At 43.2% G+C, this 21957-nt stretch overlaps 1 protein-coding gene and 1 long non-coding RNA gene across 2 annotated transcripts in view; one reads left to right on the plus strand and one right to left on the minus strand.

Annotated features, from left to right (window-relative positions):
• LOC137332987 (uncharacterized) overlaps window positions 1-21957 on the minus strand; it is a 103242-nt gene that overhangs the window by 31837 nt on the left and 49448 nt on the right. The gene's annotated exons all lie outside the window — the stretch shown is intronic.
• Window positions 1-21957, plus strand: part of fhdc2 (FH2 domain containing 2) — a 58497-nt gene that overhangs the window by 18605 nt on the left and 17935 nt on the right. Inside the window, exons 4-7 of the mRNA XM_067997047.1 lie at window positions 7843-7945; window positions 12823-12908; window positions 14663-14763; window positions 17536-17606. Of these exons, the coding sequence (XP_067853148.1) occupies window positions 7843-7945; window positions 12823-12908; window positions 14663-14763; window positions 17536-17606 (361 nt within the window). The remainder of the gene's footprint in view (window positions 1-7842; window positions 7946-12822; window positions 12909-14662; window positions 14764-17535; window positions 17607-21957) is intronic.

A 21957-nucleotide genomic window follows, 5' to 3' on the forward strand; every position in this document is an offset into this window, starting at 1 on the left:
TGCAGATACTGGCATTCAGTGGGTCGTGTTAGGAAGATAGTCGGGTTGTCACTAGGTGATTCAACACTCACAAGTGTGCACGAGCAGACACTGGTGGCAGGGGCAGCTGTGGAGAGTCCGTGTCGGAGGGAGCACTCCTCTCCAAGCTCTGCTCAGCTGGTCACAGATGCTGAACCCCGGGGACTTTGTTGAGATTGAAAATGTTCAAGCACAGCTTCACCTTTGCGAGGTAATAGAAAAGGTGTCACACACACTCTCCACAATAGCGAATCGGGTGGAGGAGTCCAACTCCATCGCTAGTGGATTGGTGGCGTAGGTAAGTATGGGAATGTCTTCAATGAGCTTCAAGCACGGATCTCAAATGAGTCCAAGCAGGCTGCGAAAACGGCCGTGCAGACTCTGGATGCCAACATGTCTGCCACCTTAAACAGGTAGGCAGAAACTTCATCCGTGGCCTTAGAAAGCGGTACATCGGCACACCAGCCTGCTGTCCAGCAGAGTGGTGGGAGTGATGTTGCGCCAGCCCAGGAGAGGGACAATGGCGAAAGGGGTCATGGAAGTGGGGACTCTACTCAAAGTGCTCCCGCCTCTCACCCATTGCCTCCCACTCAACTAGTACCCGCTATTCTGACTCCTCTCCCGACATTTGAGTCTGCCCCAGCACAGGTGCAGGTGGAGCAGTCTTTGGTGGGCCCCTCACAAGCTCCAAAACCCAGAGGTCGAAGGCCAAAAGCATCTAAACAGTCAGGGCATGAATCTGAGCAACCTGCCACTACCTCTGCTGAAGTCACAGGAGATGTACCACATAGAAGCGCTAGGAAGAGGAAGGCTAAGGTTTTTTAATCACCAAGGGAATGCACAAGGGTATCCGACGCAATGTCATGCTTTTCATTTATATATGTGTTTTGCTAATTCCACATTAAATGGTATGATTCTCACCACCACTCTTGAGTCCCTTTTGTGAAATCGCCCTTTCATGTGCTTCATCATGAACAACAGGACATGATGCCACCCATTGGGCACGTGTGCAATGATTGTATGTGTGGTTGAAGGACTGTTTTGTGCAATTCACATTATTTAATTTGCAGATGTCATTATGAGAATCTGATGGATATGAGTGAATCCCTGGCATCACGGGCAGCCATGTGTGCCGCTGCTCTGGCGATGAATTCCCCATCTTCATCCTCCTCCTCCTCATCCTCATCCACTTCTTCAATGTTGGCAGCAGATGAGGATGCTTCATGAGCGCTTTCGAGATCCCCCACCTGTGGCCCTCTCTGCTGAGCGATGTTGTGCTGGAAGCAACACACGACTATTATTCTGCACAACCTAGCTGGCGAGTACTGAAGGGCTCCCCCAGATCGATCCAGGCACCTGAAGCACATCTTCAGCATTCCTATCGCTTGTTCAATGACAGCCCTGGTGGTTATGTGACTGTCGTTGTACCACTGCTGTGCCTCGTTGGTGGGATTTCTCATGGGTGTCATGAGCCATGTCTGCAGGGGTTATCCCTTGTCTTCAAGAAGCCAACCCTTAAGTCTGTCTTTGTGTGGAAGAGGTCCTTGATGTTGGACTCCCGCAAAATGAAGAAATCAAGGCAGCTGCCAGGGAATCTGGCACACACCTGCAGAAACCTCCTCTGGTAGTCGCAGGCCAGCTGTGCATTGATGGAGTGATATCCCTTTTGGTTTATGAACAGTCCTGGCTCATGTAGAGGTTCTCGTATTGCTACATGTGTGCAATCAATTGCACCCTCCGCCAGCGGAGAGTCATTCAGAGAGTTGAAAACCACTGCCCTCTCAATCTGGCTGATATCATCGCGGGGGAAGTTGATGTAGTCAGAAGCCCTGGCAAACAAGCCATCCGTCATCTGTCATATGAACTTACCGTGCAGATGACTGAGAGACCCTGGAAATGTCACCAGTGGCACCCTGGAAGGATCCAGAGGCGAAGAAATTGAGGGCAATGATGACTTTAACTGCGACGGGCAATGCGTGGCCACCAGGCCCAGCTGGAAGCAGCTCTGCATGAAGGAGCCTGCAGATGTCTGCGACCACCTGCTGACTCAATCCAAGCCTGAGTAGCTACTGGTTCTCAGAAAGGTCCAGGAAGCTGAGTCTCTGCCTGTAGACCCTCTCACGTGGGTAGTGCCTCCTGCGACCTCGGCCCCTCCTTTGGACCCCTCTCTGCTCTTCTCCAGGTCCTTGTTGTGCACCTCTGTGTTGTACACCCGTAAATCCCAGAACTGAACAGCATGGTGATGTTCCTCCTCCTCCGATGTACTGTGGAATAGATCCATTGCGCCCTCCACCCTGATCTTGTCAGTTTGAGGGGGTCCAAAATGTAGGTAAATGTTTCCGAACACAAGAATTCTCAGCCTCAACAGAGAAATCTCAGTGTTAACACAAAGAACTCCCAGCCCAAGGTCTGTCTGAGAGAACTGAGTGCCCAGCTGCAAAACCTGACCTTTTATTCACATGTGTCAATCACTGGTTTAAAGTTCCAAATGAGGTTCGGCTGCTACTTGCCCCCGCCTGTATGGCATGTTTCAGAAGCCACGGGAGTATGTTCAGTTTGAGTAAAATCCGATTTTGCTCTCCAATCCACAAAAAGTGAATCACCTTAATTGCTTTAAGTGCCTAAATTGGCCCTTTTAATATTGGCTTGGGGATTTCCGGGTGTCTGTTGCGCACGTGCCTTCAAACGTGCCTTGGTCAAACCCGGAAGTGGGTGCGTTGGAGCCAGGATGCGGTCCCGCTCCCAAAAGTTAATATTTTCACTGCCCACCTGCCCCCAACCCACCCGTGCTTGAGGGTTAAAATTACTTTCATGGTATCTGAGCTGTTCCCTTCATAAAAGTATTAATGATCCCATTGGTGATATTATCTTATTATTTTCATGTTTTGTCAGTCCCACTCCACTGTTTTCATCCAGCTCTTCAGATCAGCACTTAAACCTCCATAAAAAAGTGAAGATGGTTCCTTGCCCATTCTCAAAAGATCTGAGTCCACACAGCTATATTTTGGAGGACTTTTAGCTAACTGGCAATAATTCAGTAATCTCATGAATGTCACTTGCTCTAAGAATAACTTAAGAACTGGTGTGAGGATAAGTCTTGAATGAGAGAAGACCTTTTAGTTCATCAGGCCTGTTCCCTCATACAGACAATCAGGTGGGTGGACATCAAATCAACTGCATTCAACTGAGATTTCCAAACTGATTAAGATACAAGTAAGCTGGGACTTGGAAAAATCAGTTCAGGCACCTTAAGCAGATGGTAGATCTGAAACTCAGTCAACGTTGAGGTGCCAGGAGGGTGTATACAGTTTGTCCTGTCATGGAACTTAATATGACACATTCAATCTCAAGAGAGAAGTTGCCAACCACAAGTATAAGTTCTATGAAATTTCTCCCTGACCCCTAATTGTAATCAATCCAATTTTTCAAACTACATTATTCAGTTCTGATCAGTTGTATTCCAAATAATACATCCATCATCCCAGCACGACAGGACCATGATATTCTTTTGTGTATTTAAGTACAGCATTGAGGGAGTACTGCTGCCTTTCAGATGAGATATTAAAACCGAGGCCCACTCTGCCTGCTCAAGTGGGCTTATAAAATCCCATGACTCTATTTGAAGAAGAGCAGGGTTGTTCTGCTGGTATCCTGTCCAATGTTTGCTCCTCAACCAATGCCACCAGAAGGAGATTAACTGGTCATTTATCTCATTGTGGTTTGTGGGACCTTGCTGTATGCAGTTTGGCTGCCGCATTTGCCAACAAAACAACATGTCAAATGTAATTTATTGGCTGTGAAACATTTTGTGATATCCTGAGGACATGAAAGGCATTATATCCTGAGGACATGAAAGGCAAGTTCTTTTCTTTCTTTTATAATCCCAACATGACCATATACTTTGTACCAGGATAATGGGAGAAGGTTGCTACTCTACATATTGGAATCATGCAGTTTGTGAAGGTGTTGAGAATACTGGTGCGGAATACAATGTTGATGAGAAGGACAATAGTCCCATTGATTCTGGGACAAATTATTCCAACTCAACCACTACAGATTTATCATCTCGGTCAGCAGGAATTGGGCCCGCGGCAAAAGGTGAAACTAGAATCAGTTTCTGAAATCCCACAAGGTGGGTTTGCCACTGTTCATAGTGACACATAAAGTATGATTGAACATGCTCATAATCTGACAGTGTTTGTACGATAATTGTGGAATATTCATCCAACAGGGCACAGGTAGGTCCTCCTGACACATCAAAGCTGGCCAAGTTCTGCCATCTGCTTAGGTTCCTGAACAGTATTTTCCCCAATCCTAGCTTGCTGGTATTTTAATCAGTTTTGCATTAGTTATCTCTGCTTTGTGGAACTCCTAGTTGGATGAGCCTGGTTTGAAGTCCACCCATTTTGTGCCTGCGAATCAATGTAGTAAATGAACTCTCAGACATCAAGCGTTGATACTGTGGAGACATCAAGCGTTGATACTGTGCCTGCACTAGTAGTGGAATAACTCCACATGATATCAAGAAAAGGCTGAATGCACTGGATACAACAAAGGCTATGGGCCCCGACAACATCCCGGCTGTAGTGCTGAAGATTGTGCTCCAGAACTAGCCGTGTCTCTAGCCAAGCTGTTCCAGTACAGCTACAACACTGGCATCTACCTGACAATGTGGAAAATTGCCCAGGTATGTCCTGTCCACAAAAAGCAGGACAAATCCAATCCGGCCAATTACTGCCCCATCAGTCTACAGCAAAGTGATGGAAGGTGTCGTCGACAGTGCTATCAAGCGGCACTTACTCACCAATAACCTGCTCACCAATGCTCAGTTTGGGTTCGGCCAGAACCACTTGGCTCCAGACCTCATTACAGCCTTGGTCCAAACATGGACAAAAGAGCTGAATTCCAGAGGTGAGGTGAGAGTGACTGCCCTTGACATCAAGGCAGCATTTGACCGAGTGTGGCACCAAGGAGCCCTCGTAAAATTGAAGTCAATGGGAATCAGAGGGAAAACTCTCCAGTGGCTGAAGTCATACCTAGCACAAAGGACGATGGTAGTGGTTGTTGGAGGCCAATCATCTCAGCCCCAGGACATTGCTGCAAGAGTTCCTCAGGGCAGTATCCTAGGCCCAACCACCTTCAGCTGCTTCATCAATGACCTTCCCTCCATCAGAAATGGGGATGCTCGCTGATGATTGCACAGTGTTCAGTTCCATTCGCAACCCCTCAGATAATGAAGCAGTGCGTGCCCTCATGCAGCAAGACCTGGACAACATCCAGGCTTGGGCTTATAAGTGGCAAGTAACATTCGCGCCAGACAAGTGCCAGGCAATGACCATCTCCAATAAGAGAGAGTCTAACCACCTCCCCTTGACATTCAACGGCATTACCATCGCTGAACCCCCCCCACCATCAACATCCTGGGGGTCACCATTGACCAGAAACTTAACTGGACCAACCATATAAATACTGTGGCTACGAGAGCAGGTCAGATGCTGGGTATTCTGCAGCGAGTGACTCACCTCCTGACTCCCCGAAGCCTTTCCACCATCTACAAGGCACAAGTCAGGAGTGTGATGGAATACTGTCCACTTGCCTGGATGAGTGCAGCTCCAACAACACTCAAGAAGCTCAATACCATCCAGGACAAAGCAGCCCGCTTGATTGGCACCCCATCCACCACCCTTCACTCATTCACTCCCTTCACCACCGGCGCACTGTGGCTGCAGTGTGTGCAGCAACTCACCAAGGCTTCTTCGACAGCACCTCCCAACCCGCGACCTGTACCACCTAGAAGGACAACGGCAGCAGGCACATGGGAACATCAGCACCTGCACGTTCCCCTTCAAGTCACACACCATTCCGACTTGGAAATATATCGCCGTTCCTTCATCGTCGCTGGGTCAAAATCTGGAACTCCCTTCCTAACAGCACTGTGGGAGAACCTTCACCACACGGACTGCAGTGGTTCAAGAAGGCGGCTCACCACCGCCTTCTCAAGGGCAATTAGGGATGGTCAATAAATGCTGGCCTTGCCAGCAATGCCCACATCACTGACTTGTGCCGTGTAGATGGTGGAAAGGCTTTGGGGAGTCAGGAGGTGAGTAACTCACTGCAGAATACCCAGCTTCTGACCTGCTCTTGTAGCCACAGTATTTATATGGTTGGTCCAGTTAAGTTTCTGGACAATGGTGACCCCCAGGATGTTGATGGTGGGGGATTCAGCGATGGTAATGCCGTTGAATGTCAAGAGAGGTGGTTAGACTCTCTCTTGTTGGAGATGGTCATTGCCGGCAATTGTCTGGCGCAAACGTTACTTGCCACTTATCAGCCCAAGCCTAGATGTTGTCCAGGTCTTGCTGCATGTGGCCATAGACTGCTTCATTATCTGAGGGGTTGCGAATAGAACTGAACACTGCAATCATCAGCGAACATCCCCATTTCTGACCTTATGATGGAGGGAAGGTCATTGATGAAGCAGCTGAAGATGGTTGGGCCAAGGACACTGCCCTGAGGAACTCTTGCAGCAATGTCCTGGGGCTGAGATGATTGGCCTCCAACAACCACTACCATCTTCCTTTGTGCTAGGTATGACTCCAGCCACTAGAGAGTTTTCCCCTTGATTCACATTGACTTCAATTTTACTAGGGCTCCTTGGTGCTACACTCGGTCAAATGCTGCCTTGATGTCAAGGGCAGTCACTCTCGCCTCACCTCTGGAATTCAGCTCTTTTGTTCATGTTTGGACCAAGGCTGTAATGAGGTCTGGAGCCGAGTGGTCCTGGCGGTACCCAAACTGAGCATCAGTGAGCAGGTTATTGGTGAGTAAGTGCCGCTTGATAGCACTGTCGACGACAGCTTCCATCACGTTGCTGATGATTGAGAGTAGGCTGATGGGGCGGTAATTGGCCGGATTGGATTTGTCCTGCTTTTTGTGGACAGGACATACCTGGGCAATTTTCCACATTGTCAGGTAGATGCCAGTGTTGTCGCTGTACTGGAACAGCTTGGCTAGAGGCGCAGCTAGTTCTGGAGCACAAGTCTTCAGCACTACAGCTGGGATGTTGTCAAGGCCCATAGCCTTTGCTATATCCATGGCACTCAACTGTTTCTTGATATCACGTGGAGAGAATCGAATTGGCTGAAGACTGGCTTCTGTGATGGTGGGGATATCGGTAGGAGGCCGAGATGGATCATCCATGGAACTGTCTCTCGGGGAGATAACAGCTGCTTTATTATGTGGAGAAAAAGGTTGAATGCTTATAATAGGAAAACAGGTTAATATTTTAGATGTGACCATTCCTCAGTACAAAGGGATACCCTTGAAATGTTAATGTTTTTTCTCTTTGCACATGCCGACAGGGGTACTGTGTATTTCCAGCATGATCCATTTTTGTTTTAAATTTCCAGCATATGCTGGATTTTTTTCTTTTATTTGATTATAATAATGTGATTTAGGGTACTAGCTTTGACTAACTAGTTCAACTGGCTACCAATAAGAGGAAATTTAAAAAATTTTGACGATGTACATAAATCCAAATGTCTTACTATTCATTAGAAAAGGCATCATTTGCTGGCGGTTTCAAGAGTGGAGGTTTGAATAATTAGGAACGAACTAAAATTTAGAATAACAAAGTGACGATTTTCTAGATCTTTTCCTCCAGTCTGAGTAGTGTCTGCTACCAGTTCTGCTGCTAAAACAGGTCTGGAGACTTAGGCCAAACATCCTTTTCATAATCCTATTTTTTAAATCTACTGTGGGCACCATTGTGTAAATAACATGGTACTGAGTTCGAATGAGTTTCATTAATTTTTCCCTCCCAAGATCGGTGCATGAGATTGTGGAAGATATTGAACAAGGAACTCCTGAAGGATATGGGTCTGAAGAATTGATTAAGCTGCTGAAACTACTGCCAGAAGCTGAAGAGGTAAATTCTTCAGTTATGAGCACTATCTTAAGATGGAAATCTCATGAATTCGCCCTACAGCTTGCATAAAATTAAAGTAACATCTATTTCCTCCAGCCAGCATGTTTCAGCTGCAATGATTTCTCTCAACACCTTGCAACAATTGTGATTCCTCACCCACTGTGCTTTCGGCCAACCAAAATCTAACAACTGCATTTGGCCTTTATTCCATTTTACTGCAGAATTATTAAAGGAACACAAAGTAGATTTTACCTTGTACATTGGATCTTTTATTCTACACAGTTGGATTTCACTTAGTAGTTGGATAATATTCTGGAAATGCTGAATGGTTCAGTTTCATTTTTAAGCCTCTTGTTCTTCATGGTAGTTGATTGTTTAAAGTCTTGTCATCTGATTGTGATTGGCATAGATGGGGAATTCAATAAGAAACTCTTCCTGTGGTGTTGAACTTCTATTTTTAGGATAACCCAGTGATAACATTGTGATCGATGTTTGCCAAGAATGTTGCAATGGATGAGATTTCACTCTTTTGCTGATGATTCTACACTACATTCATTAGCTTCCTTCAGATTGGACATCTTCATTTGTCTTACCAGTACAATCGTTAAGAAACTAAAGCCTAGAAATTATTTTTGTTGATAGTAACACACAAGCTCTTAAGGATAGGAATTCGTCTTGGCCAGTAGCACAAAATGGGCGTTACCGGATTGGCCGCCCATTAATTCAATTTCATTAATTGCAATGGAGCTGAATATCAGGCGGGGCATATAACGGGCGGCCGATCTGATAACACCCATTTGGCATATCCCTCCATTTCCTTATTGGAGGTGTTATCCGATTCAAAACAAATACTAATAATGCCAACAGTAATTTCTGGACTTAAAGCACAATTTCTTCCATGGCATGGTGCCGTGCAAGATGGTGCAATGTAAATATTGTTTCTTTCAATTCTCTGAAGACGCTTTATTCATGTCTTTCACAATTCCAACCAACTGTTATCACTTCTGACTTTTAATGTCTCCAACTTTACTTCTTCTTCAACTACTGACATTCTTGGCTTTATTATCTCCTTTGATCCCAAATGGAACTCCCATATTTCCTCTATTATTAAAGCTACTTTGAAGAGCTTGGTTTCATTGTTGTTGACAAACATTGTTTTCCATTGAACAGCTCTATAAAGCCCAAGTATGACTGAAACTTCAATACTACTCTTACATTTGGGAAAGATATTACAGCACCCCTCTTTCACTCATGAACAGGGTACAAGAAAAAACTTATGGTCTGATAGGCAATGCTTCTCTCACCTCTAACTTTCTTTCTTTTTCTCTCTCTGTTGAAACCTTTTTTGTCTCTTTTTTTATCAATACCATCTTGGTCACTGCTTCCTGTACTTCCCTTGTTCCTATTAAACCCCCTAATCTACTGTCCTACATGCTCCTCCTCCCTTTTTCCTCAGTGTTAAAATCAAGATTCATCACACTGTCTCCACTTTAACATTCTTTCCCATGATCTCAAAACTGTGGAACTCTAACTGTCCTAGTCTTCCCCACCTCCTACAATCTACTGGCTTTTAAAACTTAGGCTTAGTATTACCGAATTACTACTTCTTGATTTACCACGACTTCTCGTATCAACATTGCTGCATCCTACAGAATGATGTGGAGATGCCGGTGATGGACTGGGGTTGACAAATGTAAGGAATCTTACAACACCAGGTTATAGTCCAACTGTTTGATTTGAAAATCACAAGCTTTCGGAGGCTTTCTCCTTCGTCAGATGAGCAAGTGTGGGATTCCATGGAAGGTTACCGCATTTATAGTCAGAGAACAATACCTGGTGATTACAGATAATCTTTCCAACTGCCCGTTGTCAAGGCAATCAAAGTGTTCAGACAGAGTGATGTTACCTACAGGACCACCGAATACACAAACGGCCAGAACACAAAACAGAGAAAGAGAGGGAGAGAAACATCCGAAAGGAAGAGAAAGACAGAGAATGACCCGTTGTGTTAAAAACAGATAACTTTTTTTCGCTGGTGGGGTTACATGTAGCGTGACATGAACCCAAGATCCCGGTTGACGGCCTCAACCGGAATCTTGGGTACATGTCACGCTACACGTAACCCCACCAGCGAAAAAAAGTTATCTGTTTTTAACACAACGGGTCATTCTCTGTCTTTCTCTTCCTTTTGGATGTTTCTCTCTCTCTCTCTCTCTCTCTCTGTCTTTTGTTCTGGCCGTTTGTGTATTCGGTGGTCCTGGAGGTAACATCACTCTGTCTGAACACTTTGATTGCCTTGACAACGGGCAGTTGGAAAGATTATCTGTAATCACCAGGTATTGTTCTCTGACTATAAATGCGGTAACCTTCCATGGAATCCCACACTTGCTCACCTGACGAAGGAGAAAGCCTCCGAAAGCTTGTGATTTTCAAATAAAACAGTTGGACTATAACCTGGTGTTGTAAGATTCCTTACATCCTACAGAATGGGCATTTACTCATCGCCTCGATTTGTCAATAAAAATAATGCAAATAGCACTCATCTCAAGACATATGTAATGTTGACTCACTATGATCCACGAAATGAACACAATGTCATCTCTCACTTGTGACCCTCAGGTGATATTTTACTTCAGAAGAAAAAAAAGAATGTCATATTTGCCACACAACTCTCAGCTAACACTACAGCCAGGTCACTTCAAAATTCTTGGCAAAGGTCGCAATTCATTTGCAGGGACAGGATTGGAAAAGAAAATAGCCAACAAATAAAACAAACTAATGATATTCTGCAAAAATGATTAACTTTGATTTGTCCCAGGGAACATAGGCTGCATGCATACAATAAAACTTGTGGACACAAGGATATTAAGTTTTAGAATCAATATAATTAAAAGTCTTGTGATGAGTGTGCATTCATCATTTCAAAGATGTCATATATGAAAATGCGGCCTCAAAGGCAACATATCTCCAAAACATCATACAGCTATAGAGCAAAGGAATTGTGATTGGCTCAGGTGGTCACTTATCTATTAAATTACCAATCAAATATATGATTGACTACTGTGAATGACTCAAAAGTACCGATGAGGAACAAGTAAACAGCAGAAAACCTAGCAATCCATTTACGAAGCAGCAAATACCAGAAAAAGCCACCAGTTAAATAAATTCCTTACGTTGTTTTCAATTGCCCTTTTCTTACTTTGCTTGGGTAGTGCATACAGCTAGAAATAATGGCCTATAAATTCAGCCACAAAGCGCCTGTTTTTTGGGTGCTAAATGGACTCCTTAGCCTCTCGCATGGCAGTCAGGAAACGCATGCTCATTATAAGTTGGAAGTGCGCCGCCCACCATATTGGTAAAGGCCAAAAACTCGGCGTGCAGTACCCACACCTGAAACAGGCATTATGTAAATAAGGGGCCTAATGCCTGTTTTAGGCCCCCACTGCAAGCACCGGCGCCGACTGCACTCAGGAAAACGTTGTTCAGGAGCAGGAGTGCTCCTCCTGACCCCACATTCAAAGAACACACTGCCAGCTGCTGCTTCCTCCCAACCCTCCCCCCTGCCCCCGATTTCCATTTATACCTCTCCCCCAACCCGACGATCGCCACTGCTGTCTCCCTCCCGGCCACTGCTATCTTCCCTGCCCCCCGCCATCGCTATTTCCTAATCGCCCCCCCTTCCCAGTCACCCCCGTTCCCGTTCCCCTTTAATCACTTACCTGAGGGTTACTGCTGGCGTCGCAGCAGCCCAATCTTCCATCCGCTTCGCTGGCTTGATCACTGCGCCACCCCTCCACCATGTGCCCAAAAATGGCGTGCTCAAATTTCTTGGCCGTTATAACTTAAACACACAAAAATTATACAGTTCTAAAAAAAATGTTAAACCTATCCATAAAATTAGTTATTTAATGCTAGAAATATCTGCAAGAAGTTTTTCCCTAAATAGACAAGATCTTGAGGCTTGAGTTGGAAATTTCATCTGGGTGTGTATCGCCCAGATATCCAGCTACTGTAGGTAAATTCTGTGCATTTGAGAGAAATACATGATGAGAGTTATAGTTTTCTCAATATCCCTGTGGAACTACAAAACCATGAGTGTATTGCAGCAACCACATTTACAAATAACAACTGTGGGGTGCCAATAGCAACAGAAAATTAGAAATAAAAAAGTTTGCCTTTTTACAGCATTTCATATAGCTTCAGCTATGAAATAAAAATTCTGAGTTAATGGCGATGTTTGGGATTTTTTTTGTGTTGCTCCCAGACCATGGTGACTAACTACCTGTTCAGATACTGATCATTGGCGACTGAACAGTGGGAAAATCACTGCACAGTGCTACACTAGTGAGAGCTTCAATAAGAACAACAAATCCTAAGTGAGAAATGAGGACAGGCAAAAAGTATCTTTCATAATTAAGTATATAATTGAGAAAAAGAAGGAGGGAGGAGAGAAGGATAAACAAATAAATGAAGTACTTGCATTTTAAGCAAATACTCCAAATCCAATGTGACAGAGAGAAAATAAAATATTTTAAAATGCAAATAATTGTGAATAAGAGGCTTTGAGAAGGGAAGAAAAAAGTTACTTGCATCTTAAGCAAGTTTTGTAAAGTGGCAGGTGAATAATATTACAAATATATCTGTGATGTCTATATTTTTCAGTATCAGTAAGTTATGCTATAATTTTATCTCAAGTTAGTTCAGTGATACATTGTTTCATTAAATTTTTTAATGCAGCGATGGGTGAAGCACTGTCTCATTTAGACCGTAACAGGAGCATAGCAAACATCAGAAACTACATTCAAGGTGCCAGACTATCTGCAAGCAATACTACAATAGATTCACTCGCCTTATTTGAATTTGTTGTACTGTTTCAGGTGAAGCGCCTAAAAATGTTCCAAGGAGACCAGAGTAAACTATCTGAGGCAGATCTCTTTATGCTACTCCTGGTGAGAGTGCCACGGTAGGACAATAACATTTTAGCAAATAAACTACTTCACTAATGTTCATAGAAAATCAACTAGCATAAGGACTGTTTCTGGTCAAATGGCATTAGTGGAATTTATTGGCGCTTTTGAGCAGATTGCACTTGGAAACTGCGCACAAAGAATAGTTTTACACTGAGAGAAAGAGGGCATACTATAGTCACACAGCTATTGTGTAACCACCAGGTCCCAGACAGTATATCACCCTTGCCTCTCTTAACTTGTGACCTCAGATCTGAGGGCTGCAGGCTCAGGCACACATGACTGATTGCCCACTGTCAGATGTGGCTTGACCACCACAAGCAGTATCACCTCCATTTCTTTGTGGCCAAAACATACAAATACTCCAGGACAATACTGAAAGGCAAGGACAATTCTTAACTCCTTATTTACACCACAAACCACCTCTCCTGATGTCTCTGCCTGCTCTGGCACCACTTTCTTTTCCACCGCCCCGCTCCCCGCCCCATCCCAACCTCCACTATGCAACACTCCGTCGTTTCTCCCCCTTAGTCCTTGTTACAGGTTAGGCCTTTTCCCAATATCTTTTCTCAAGCTTACGATTTGACAACAGTTTCCATGACCAGACTGAGTTCCTTATAAATTCTGCTTTATGTGGATTAGCATATCCCAGGTCTAATGATTAAGCCGAATTGCAGTAAATCACTTACTAGCAAGTAATTAAGATGCTCACCATGTTTTCCTATCACCTCAGAAGGCAGAAAATATTACACTACTGGACCAATATGTATAGGCCAAAAGTATTGTCCAGATTTTATTTACAAATAATAGTAAAAGAAGCAGAAAGGTTGGCAAGATGCTAGTGAGCACAATAGAACAACGCTTACATTGTAGGGTTGAATTATTAATATTTACTTTCAGAATGGGAAAAGAAATCTGGGATTAGGCTGACTCTTGTTTATTTGGACTGACATGCCTCACCCCTGACTGACGCATCCTTGTAGCACCGTAACACAGTTCACGCTGAAAAAATCTTTGTTACGTTCCAAGATCCATGTCTTCATGTGGTATTGGGAGCACAGATGATCCTGCCAATATTAGGATTAATATTTCCATTTGTATCTAATGAAGTAAGCTAGTAGAAGACAACTAGCTCCATATTAGTGTGATGAAAAGAAGCTGTCACTGAATTTTTTTAGGATACAGCTTTGGCTCCTTTACTCAGTGCACTTAATGAAACATAGACACTGAACACATGTTCAGTAACACAATAACACCACTTTAATTAATTTTCTTGGACAGCACCAGTACGAACGCTTTGAGGTGCAAAGTGTTGTGTTCATTTGTATTAACTTGATCCACACGAATACTGCTGATAACAAAAAGTTCAGAGGTGTTGTTATATCGTCAATGCAATGTAGTGGGTGTTCAGCGTTGTAGCAGATCCATGACACATATCCATGCTTTAACACTAGCACTGAGAGGACCCATGGATCAGGTGTCCCTACTCTAGCACTGGCTCAATGGTTGCTATGAAATAAAGACACAGATTTAACCACAAAGACTAGCATGTTCAGTTTACTGTTGTGTTACTCATTCGATTGTTTTTTCCTGTGTGTGTTTAGAGGGGAGTCAGGATAACTTGGTGTTGTAAAATTGTTTACAATTGTTTAGAGGGGAAAATTATAAATGTGTTGCTGACCCTGGTGTTTGGAGGAACATTTATTTTGCAGATTCTGATGTTTGGGAATGAATATGGTTTATTTTGCAGTTACTGCTTACATTTGGAAGCCATGATCCTTAAGGATGAATTTAAGCCACAAATAAAATCGCTTCTGACATCTGTTTGTACATTGATAGAGGCTGCACATGGTAAGATCCTGAAACGGAGTTAGGGTGTGCATTTCTATGAATGTGAATGTGAACACACATGCAGCTACATTAACATCCCTGTACATTATTGCTAAAATTGTTTGCTAAGTTCAATACTATTTAAACCCTTCATTAACTCTTTGTGGATTGTATTATCTTGCATGCACAGAGTTGAAGTTAAACATTGAACTAAGTGACTCTACAGATGTCTAACTGGGGGAGACAACTGCCTACCCTTCAGAGAGGGAGTAAACACAAACTAAAAGTAAAGCAAGCAAAATTCACAAATATCTACCAAATTTTATATCTCAGATTCCACTTTCTAGATTTGTTATTTTTCTTGACATGCTATTTCCATGGTCCCAGGAATTCAGGAGCTATCATGTTCCATATGGCATTCAATCATATCTACCTGTACATAACATTAAATTCTTTGACTATCCAGCATTAACTAATTCTCTGGGAATCTATTCCACATAATCACAACTCTACAGGGAAAAAAATTCTTCCAACCTGAAGTTTTGCTTGAGGCTTGTTAATTTTACACACATACTCTGTAGTTCTGCTATACTTCACTTCAAATAATATGTTTGCATTTTTACAATCCATTTCTTTCATTTAAAAAATCTGGATCAGACTATAATCTGGATCCTGCGAGTCACTCTTCACAACTTCATGCACTAGATCCCAAAATCTCAAATTGCTCATCTGTGCTGTGGAACCTCTGATTTTTTTTCCAATGAACTATTGATTCCCAGAGCTTTATAATTTCTCCTATTCTGTTCCTTTCCTCATTTCACTTGTTATGGGACTCCATTCCTTTTCTGATGATTCCATTTTACAGATTGTGTGCCTTCAGTGCCTAGAACCACTAATCCTCTTATAATACAATGGCTGAATCATCTGGATCTCCCCATGCCTTTTGATGGGGCAATGAAAATCTCATTTCTTTCCATTCTTCAAAGACAGTTTCTTCATGTCTCTCAAGTCAAACCAATAGCTACTACCTGTTACCTTTGCAGGCTCAAGTTCAGTCTTTCACCTATTGACATTCTTGGTCTCACTCTTTCCTTTGATCTCAAATGGGACTCCCATATTTCCTCTATGCTTAAAGTTGCCTCCTACCAATTTTTTCATTGTGGCAAAAAATTTGAATGCCAAGAGTCGTATGTTTAAAAATTAGACAGTTAGGAACAAGAAGAGAAAGTAGATAAAAACATTTCACCTGAAGGATAATATTCTTGTGAAACAAGTTACCAGGGAATACCATTGAAGCAGACAGTATAAATGGGTTCAAGAGACAATTGCATTTGTTTCTGAAGAAGAAATAGTGATATTGATGAAGAAGAGATAGAGATATTGAGAAAGTATGCAGGTAGGATAAAGATCTATTAAAAAGGGGTAGAATTATTGGGCTCAGTGGCCTTGTCCTGTTTTTGAAAATTCTTATGATCCAATAATTCTTTAAAACTGCTTCTAGGTTTGCTTGGTTCCTAATCAAATTGAATCTCTTTCATCTGTCACATATTAGCTCATAAAAGTAAACATTTTGATTTTCGTAGAATCTCCTTGAGTACGTAAGCTGGAGTCAGAACCATTATGAAGAGCAAGGAATCTGTCCAGGCAAAAATTAATTTATTTAAGTCAGCAGAGCTAGCAAATGAATAAGCTGCTCAAAAACTGCATTCTTCATGGATGTGATGCAAGTCCAAGCTAAGATACTAACTCATTTTGTAGGTGCTGAGAAACCTACCTGGTACAGTGAGAAGGGATACACTTTGAGAGACATAAATACTGTGGCTACAAGAGCAGGTCAGAGGCTGGGTATTCTGCAGCGAGTGACTCACCTTCTCACTCCCCAATGCCTTTCCACTATCTACAAGGCACAAGTCAGGAGTGTGAATGGAATACTCTCCACTTGCCTGGATGAGTGCAGCTCCAACAACACTCAAGAAGCTCGACACCATCCAGGACAAAGCAGCCCGCTTGATTGGCACCCCATCCACCACACTAAACATTCACTCCCTTCACCACCGGCGCACTGTGGCTGCAGTGTGTACCATCCACAGGATGCACTGCAGCAACTCGCCAACGCTTCTTCAACAGCACCTCCCAAACCCGCAACCTCTACCACCTAGAAGGACAAGGGCAGCAGGCACATGGGAACAACACCACCTGCACGTTCCCCTCCAAGTCACACACCATCCCGACTTGGAAATATATCGCCGTTCCTTCATTGTCGCTGGGTCAAAATCCTGGAACTCCCTAACAGCACTGTGGGAGAACCTTCACCACACGGACTGCAGCGGTTCAAGGAGGTGGCTCACCACCACCTTCTCAAGGGCAATTAGGGATGGGCAATAAATGCTGGCCTCGCCAGCAACGCCCACATCCCATGAACGAATAAAAAAAAAGTCAGTGTAGCGAGGAACTAGAGATCTTCTAGGCCCGACTGAGATTAGACAAAATAACTAGCTTTCCAGCCCCATCCTTCCAGTCTTCCTGTGAACTTGGAACAAATGTGGCCAGAAATTTGCTTTGGGACGTTCTCCACTGCATCCTCACCATGCCCCACAGGACATGCCCCTCAATCAGAAGTCTATGCCAATGTATCTAAAGCGTAAACAGGATATCTGGAATAATATCTAATATCTTAACTTTTTGTTTACATACAACAGTGTATATTTGTGCTGTCTGTGCATGTAGCTATTGCAGTCTATACGTGTGAGAGAGACAATTATGAATGTGCATAATGCTTTTGCCGCCTTGCAGAACTACGGAACTGTGATGAGTTGCATACTATCTTGAGGTTGGTGTTGAAAGCTGGAAACCACATGAATGCAGTAAGTATTTTGGACTGAGTAAATCTACTAGCACAGAATTCATGATCATTTTTTGCTTTAATTTGCTCACTGCCATAAATGCCATATTATGTCATTCCTACACCAGTCCCATGATGATATCAGGTGGTGCAGTACAGTTTTGAAGGACTACAATGATTTTTTTTATAGCAGGTCTGTTCTGTTAACAGGCCAGTGCCATTGTATAAGATAATTTCAAGGCAGATTCAGTTGCTGGAACAGACAAGAACAACCTGTACTAAATCTCCATTGCTGTGTGCTTCACTGAAAAGTGTGACTGAAACAGACACTCCATCTACTTGTTTTTAATTCAAAAATTAACTCGAAGTGCCAATACCCTTGGTGCAGGACACCACAAAGATTGAAACAATCATAGTGTGGGAAATCAAGCAGACATTATAGCTGAAAATTACTGTGGAGTAAATTGTACGTTATTAAATAATTTGGGGTGTAATAAGGCCACCTGTTTACTCACAATTTTGCTGTTTTCAGTCTGTGTAAAATTGTGACTGTGTCTGCCACACTAGACAGCCAATGAAAAGTGCTCTTAATCTGCTGTGAATTGCAATTAGGAAGCAGGTAAGCACCTTAAATGGCACTGGGAAAGGCAGGTGATTACTCAGCAAAATTGCTGTCGATTGGGTATTACAGAATGAAGAAAACCAAGTTTACAGACAGGAGCTGCAAGTCTACAGTAAGGAGTCAGAAAGAGGAGGTACACAATTTATTGAACTGATGCTCACCTCTCCCCCACCCAAAAATGTTTGGCACCAAATATGGGAGGAGATGAGTGAAAGAAGGTTATATATATGACGAATGTAAGGTTCATAATATAGTAGGGAACCAGGCTGAATATAGAAAGTACAGAGGAGATCTAAAAAAGGGAATACGAGGGGCGAAGAGAGTACGAGAGTAGATTAGCGGCTAACGTAAGAGGGAACCCAAAATTCTTTTATAAACAAATAAGTAGTAAAAGGGTAGTCAAAGGAAGCGTGGGACCAAATAGGGACAAAAAAAGAGATCTTCTTGTGGAGGCAGAAGGCATAGCTGAAGCACTAAATGAATACTTCACATCAGTCTTCACTAGAGAAGAGGATGCTGCCATTGTAGCAGTAAATGAGGAGATAGTAGCGATATTGGATAGGATAAAAATAGATAAAGAGGAGGTACTTAAAATATTGGCAGTACTCAAAGTCAAGTCACCCAGTCCAGATGGGATGCATCCTAGGTTACTGAAGGAAGTAAGGGTGGAAATTGCAGAGGCTCTGGCCACAATCTTCCAGTCCTCCTTAGATATAGGCATGGTGCCAGAGGACTGGAGGATTGCAAATGTTACACTCCTGTTCAAAAAAGGGGAGAGGGATAAACCCAGCAATTACAGGCCAGTCAGCCTAACATCGGTGGTGGGGAAACTTTTAGAGACAATAATCTACAACAAAATTAATTGGCACTTGGAAAAGTATGGGCTAATAAATGAAAGTCAGCATGGCTAATTGTGTTTGAATAACATGAATGGGTTCTTTGATGAAGTAACGGAGAGGGCTGATGAGGTTAGTGCGGTTGATGTGTATGTGGTCTTTCAAAAGGCATTTGATCACTACCACATAATAGACTTGTTAGCAAAATTAAAGCCTGTGAGATTAAAGGGACAGTGGCAGCGTGGATACAAAATTGGCAAGGGGACAGAAACGGTTGTTCTTCAGACTGGAGGGAAGTATCAGTCCCCAGGGGTCAGTGTTATGATCACTACTCTTTTTGATATATATTAATGACCTGTACTTGGGTGTAGAGGGTATAATTTCAAAGTTTGCGGATGACATGAAACTCAGCAATGTGGAGGATAGTAACAGACTTCAGGAGGACATAGACAGACTGGTGAAATGGGCAGACACATGGCAGATGAAATTTAACGCTGAGAAGTGAGAAGTAATGCATTTTGGTAGGAAGAATGAGGAGAGGCAATATAAACTAAATGGTATAATTTTAAAGGGGGTGCAGGAATAGAGGGACCGGGGCTGCACATACACAAATCTTTGAAGGTGGCAGGACAAGTTGAGAAGACTGTTAAAAAAGCATATGGGATCCTGGGCTTTATTAATAGAGGCATACGTTATAAACTGGGTAGCCCAGTGGTGAAGGATAGAATACTAGAGCCTGGTCTTCAGTTGCTTCCAAGCCTTTATTCACAGAGCTCCACATTACATGCACGACACCCTAGATAAGCTCTCTTATATATAGATACGAGAGCCCCAATTGATATACACCACCTGAATACAATTAACACTAATTGATATAAATCACATGGATACAATTAACACCATAGAGTACAAAAGCAAGGAAGTTATGCTAAACCTCAGCTGGAATATTGTGTTCAATTCTGGACACGACACATTAGGAAAGATGTCAAGGCCATAGAGAGGGTGCAGAAGAGATTTACTAGAATGTTGCCGGGGATGAGGGACTTCAGTTATGCGGAGAGACTGGAGAAGCTGGGGTTGTTCTCCTTACCAAAGACAAGGTTAAGGGGAGATTTGATAGAGGTGTTTAAAATCATGAACGGTTTTGACAAAGTAAATAAGGAGAAACTGTTTCCAGTGGCAGAAGGGTCGGTAACCAGAGGACACAGATTTAAGGTGATCATCAAAAGAGCCAGAGGTGACATGAGGAAACATTTTTTTACACAGCGAGTTGTAATGGTCTGGAATGTGCTGCCTGAAAGGGTGGTAGAAGCAGATTCAATAGTAACTTTCAAAAGGGAATTGGATAAATATTTGAAGGGAAAAAATTTACAGAGCTATGGCGAAAGAGCAGGGGAATGGGACTAAATGGATAGGTCTTTCAAAGATCTGGCACAGCACAATGGACTGAATGGCCTCCTCCTATGCTGTACCTACTAAGATATTATGATACTAGTCCTAGATATGGCTGATCACATGCAAGTTTAGTCTTCAAGGTCAACATAGTCTGCTGCATGTTCCACAACTTTGCCATCAAAAGGGGATAAGCATATATCAGATGGAGGAGGTTCCCACCTGCAGTCATGGACAGAACAAAACAAAGATGAGAAGCCAAAAGAGATTCTGCATCTTTTCAGGCAGCAAGAGCCATATGACAGTGCCTCATTACTAAGCCCTTCACTTCAGTGCCCACCCAATGCATGAACAGTCCTCTCCATGTGTACACAATGCAGTGGCCAAATGCACACTCTGCACTGACTCTGCTACCATGCATTCCATTTCTTTGATCTGCTATTACCTTATTCTATACCATCCCAAGAAAACTCTCTTGACACAACTGAAATAAAATGCAACCAAAATTAATATCCTATAAATGATTTTGTATGTGCTTGGTTTGCTGCCACAGTGCTTCCCGTTGGTGACCGTGTATGTTTTGGGTGATCCTTCTAGATGTTCCTCCACTGGCAGGGGAAGTGTGGTGGCTGGCTGCTGTTTGCCACCAGGAACCTCTCGGGATTGAGGTGACATGCCGCCTCTTTGTGTTGGGTCATGAAATGACCTGCAACTAGTTCTGCCACATCCGTGACAGACTGTTTCCGCTAGCTTTCTAGCATATTTACTGTCATTTGAGGGGAAATTGCTGGATGAGCACTGGATGTGCCACCACTGCGTGAAGCACCAGCCTCATTCTTAACTACTTCAGCTATGTCCTTGCTGCTAAGCACTGCCGTGGTATATCAATTGACATTTGTGGGAGGAGATTACTAAGCAAGAATGAGGGCAATGAAGCCTGCATAATGGCTTTCTCCATCTGTTCACCCAATATGTGGAAACCAGACAAGAGAGCCTTTTGGATATTGGAACACAAGGCCTCTATAGTATTTGAGCTTTCATGAGCTACTCTCATGAGCTTAACACCACCGTCACTGGGGCCCCACTGCAAATGATCCTGGAGTTGCCATGCACTGTTCAGTAGTTCTGTTAAACAGTTATGCACGAGTGCACAAACGCGGGCAGTGCATTTTTTCACGGTAACCATCAGACTATAGAAAACATTGGTGCTCAGATAGCATCCTTCTTTTAGATGCAACTTCCATGAGGTCTAGGATCCTTGAGTGGGGGGAGAAAGAATAACAAGAAAAAGATGGAAATAGCCCTGAACTTCAGCTTCAGCTTCACCATGACACATTCCTTCTATGTTCTCAAACATTACCATGTCCAGCTTATATTGATTGTCCAGGCACACGAGGAAAAATGGGATGCTCACTTGGATGGGCTGCCTGTGGAGGCACAACAGGCGCGGCAGCTCGCTTAAATTGTTGAAAATTAAGCCCCAGTTAGGACGAAAGTGGGCCCAGACGAATTTCTACCCCTGT

Source organism: Heptranchias perlo, chromosome 15, assembly GCF_035084215.1.
Source record: "Heptranchias perlo isolate sHepPer1 chromosome 15, sHepPer1.hap1, whole genome shotgun sequence".
Classification (NCBI taxonomy): domain Eukaryota; kingdom Metazoa; phylum Chordata; class Chondrichthyes; order Hexanchiformes; family Hexanchidae; genus Heptranchias; species Heptranchias perlo.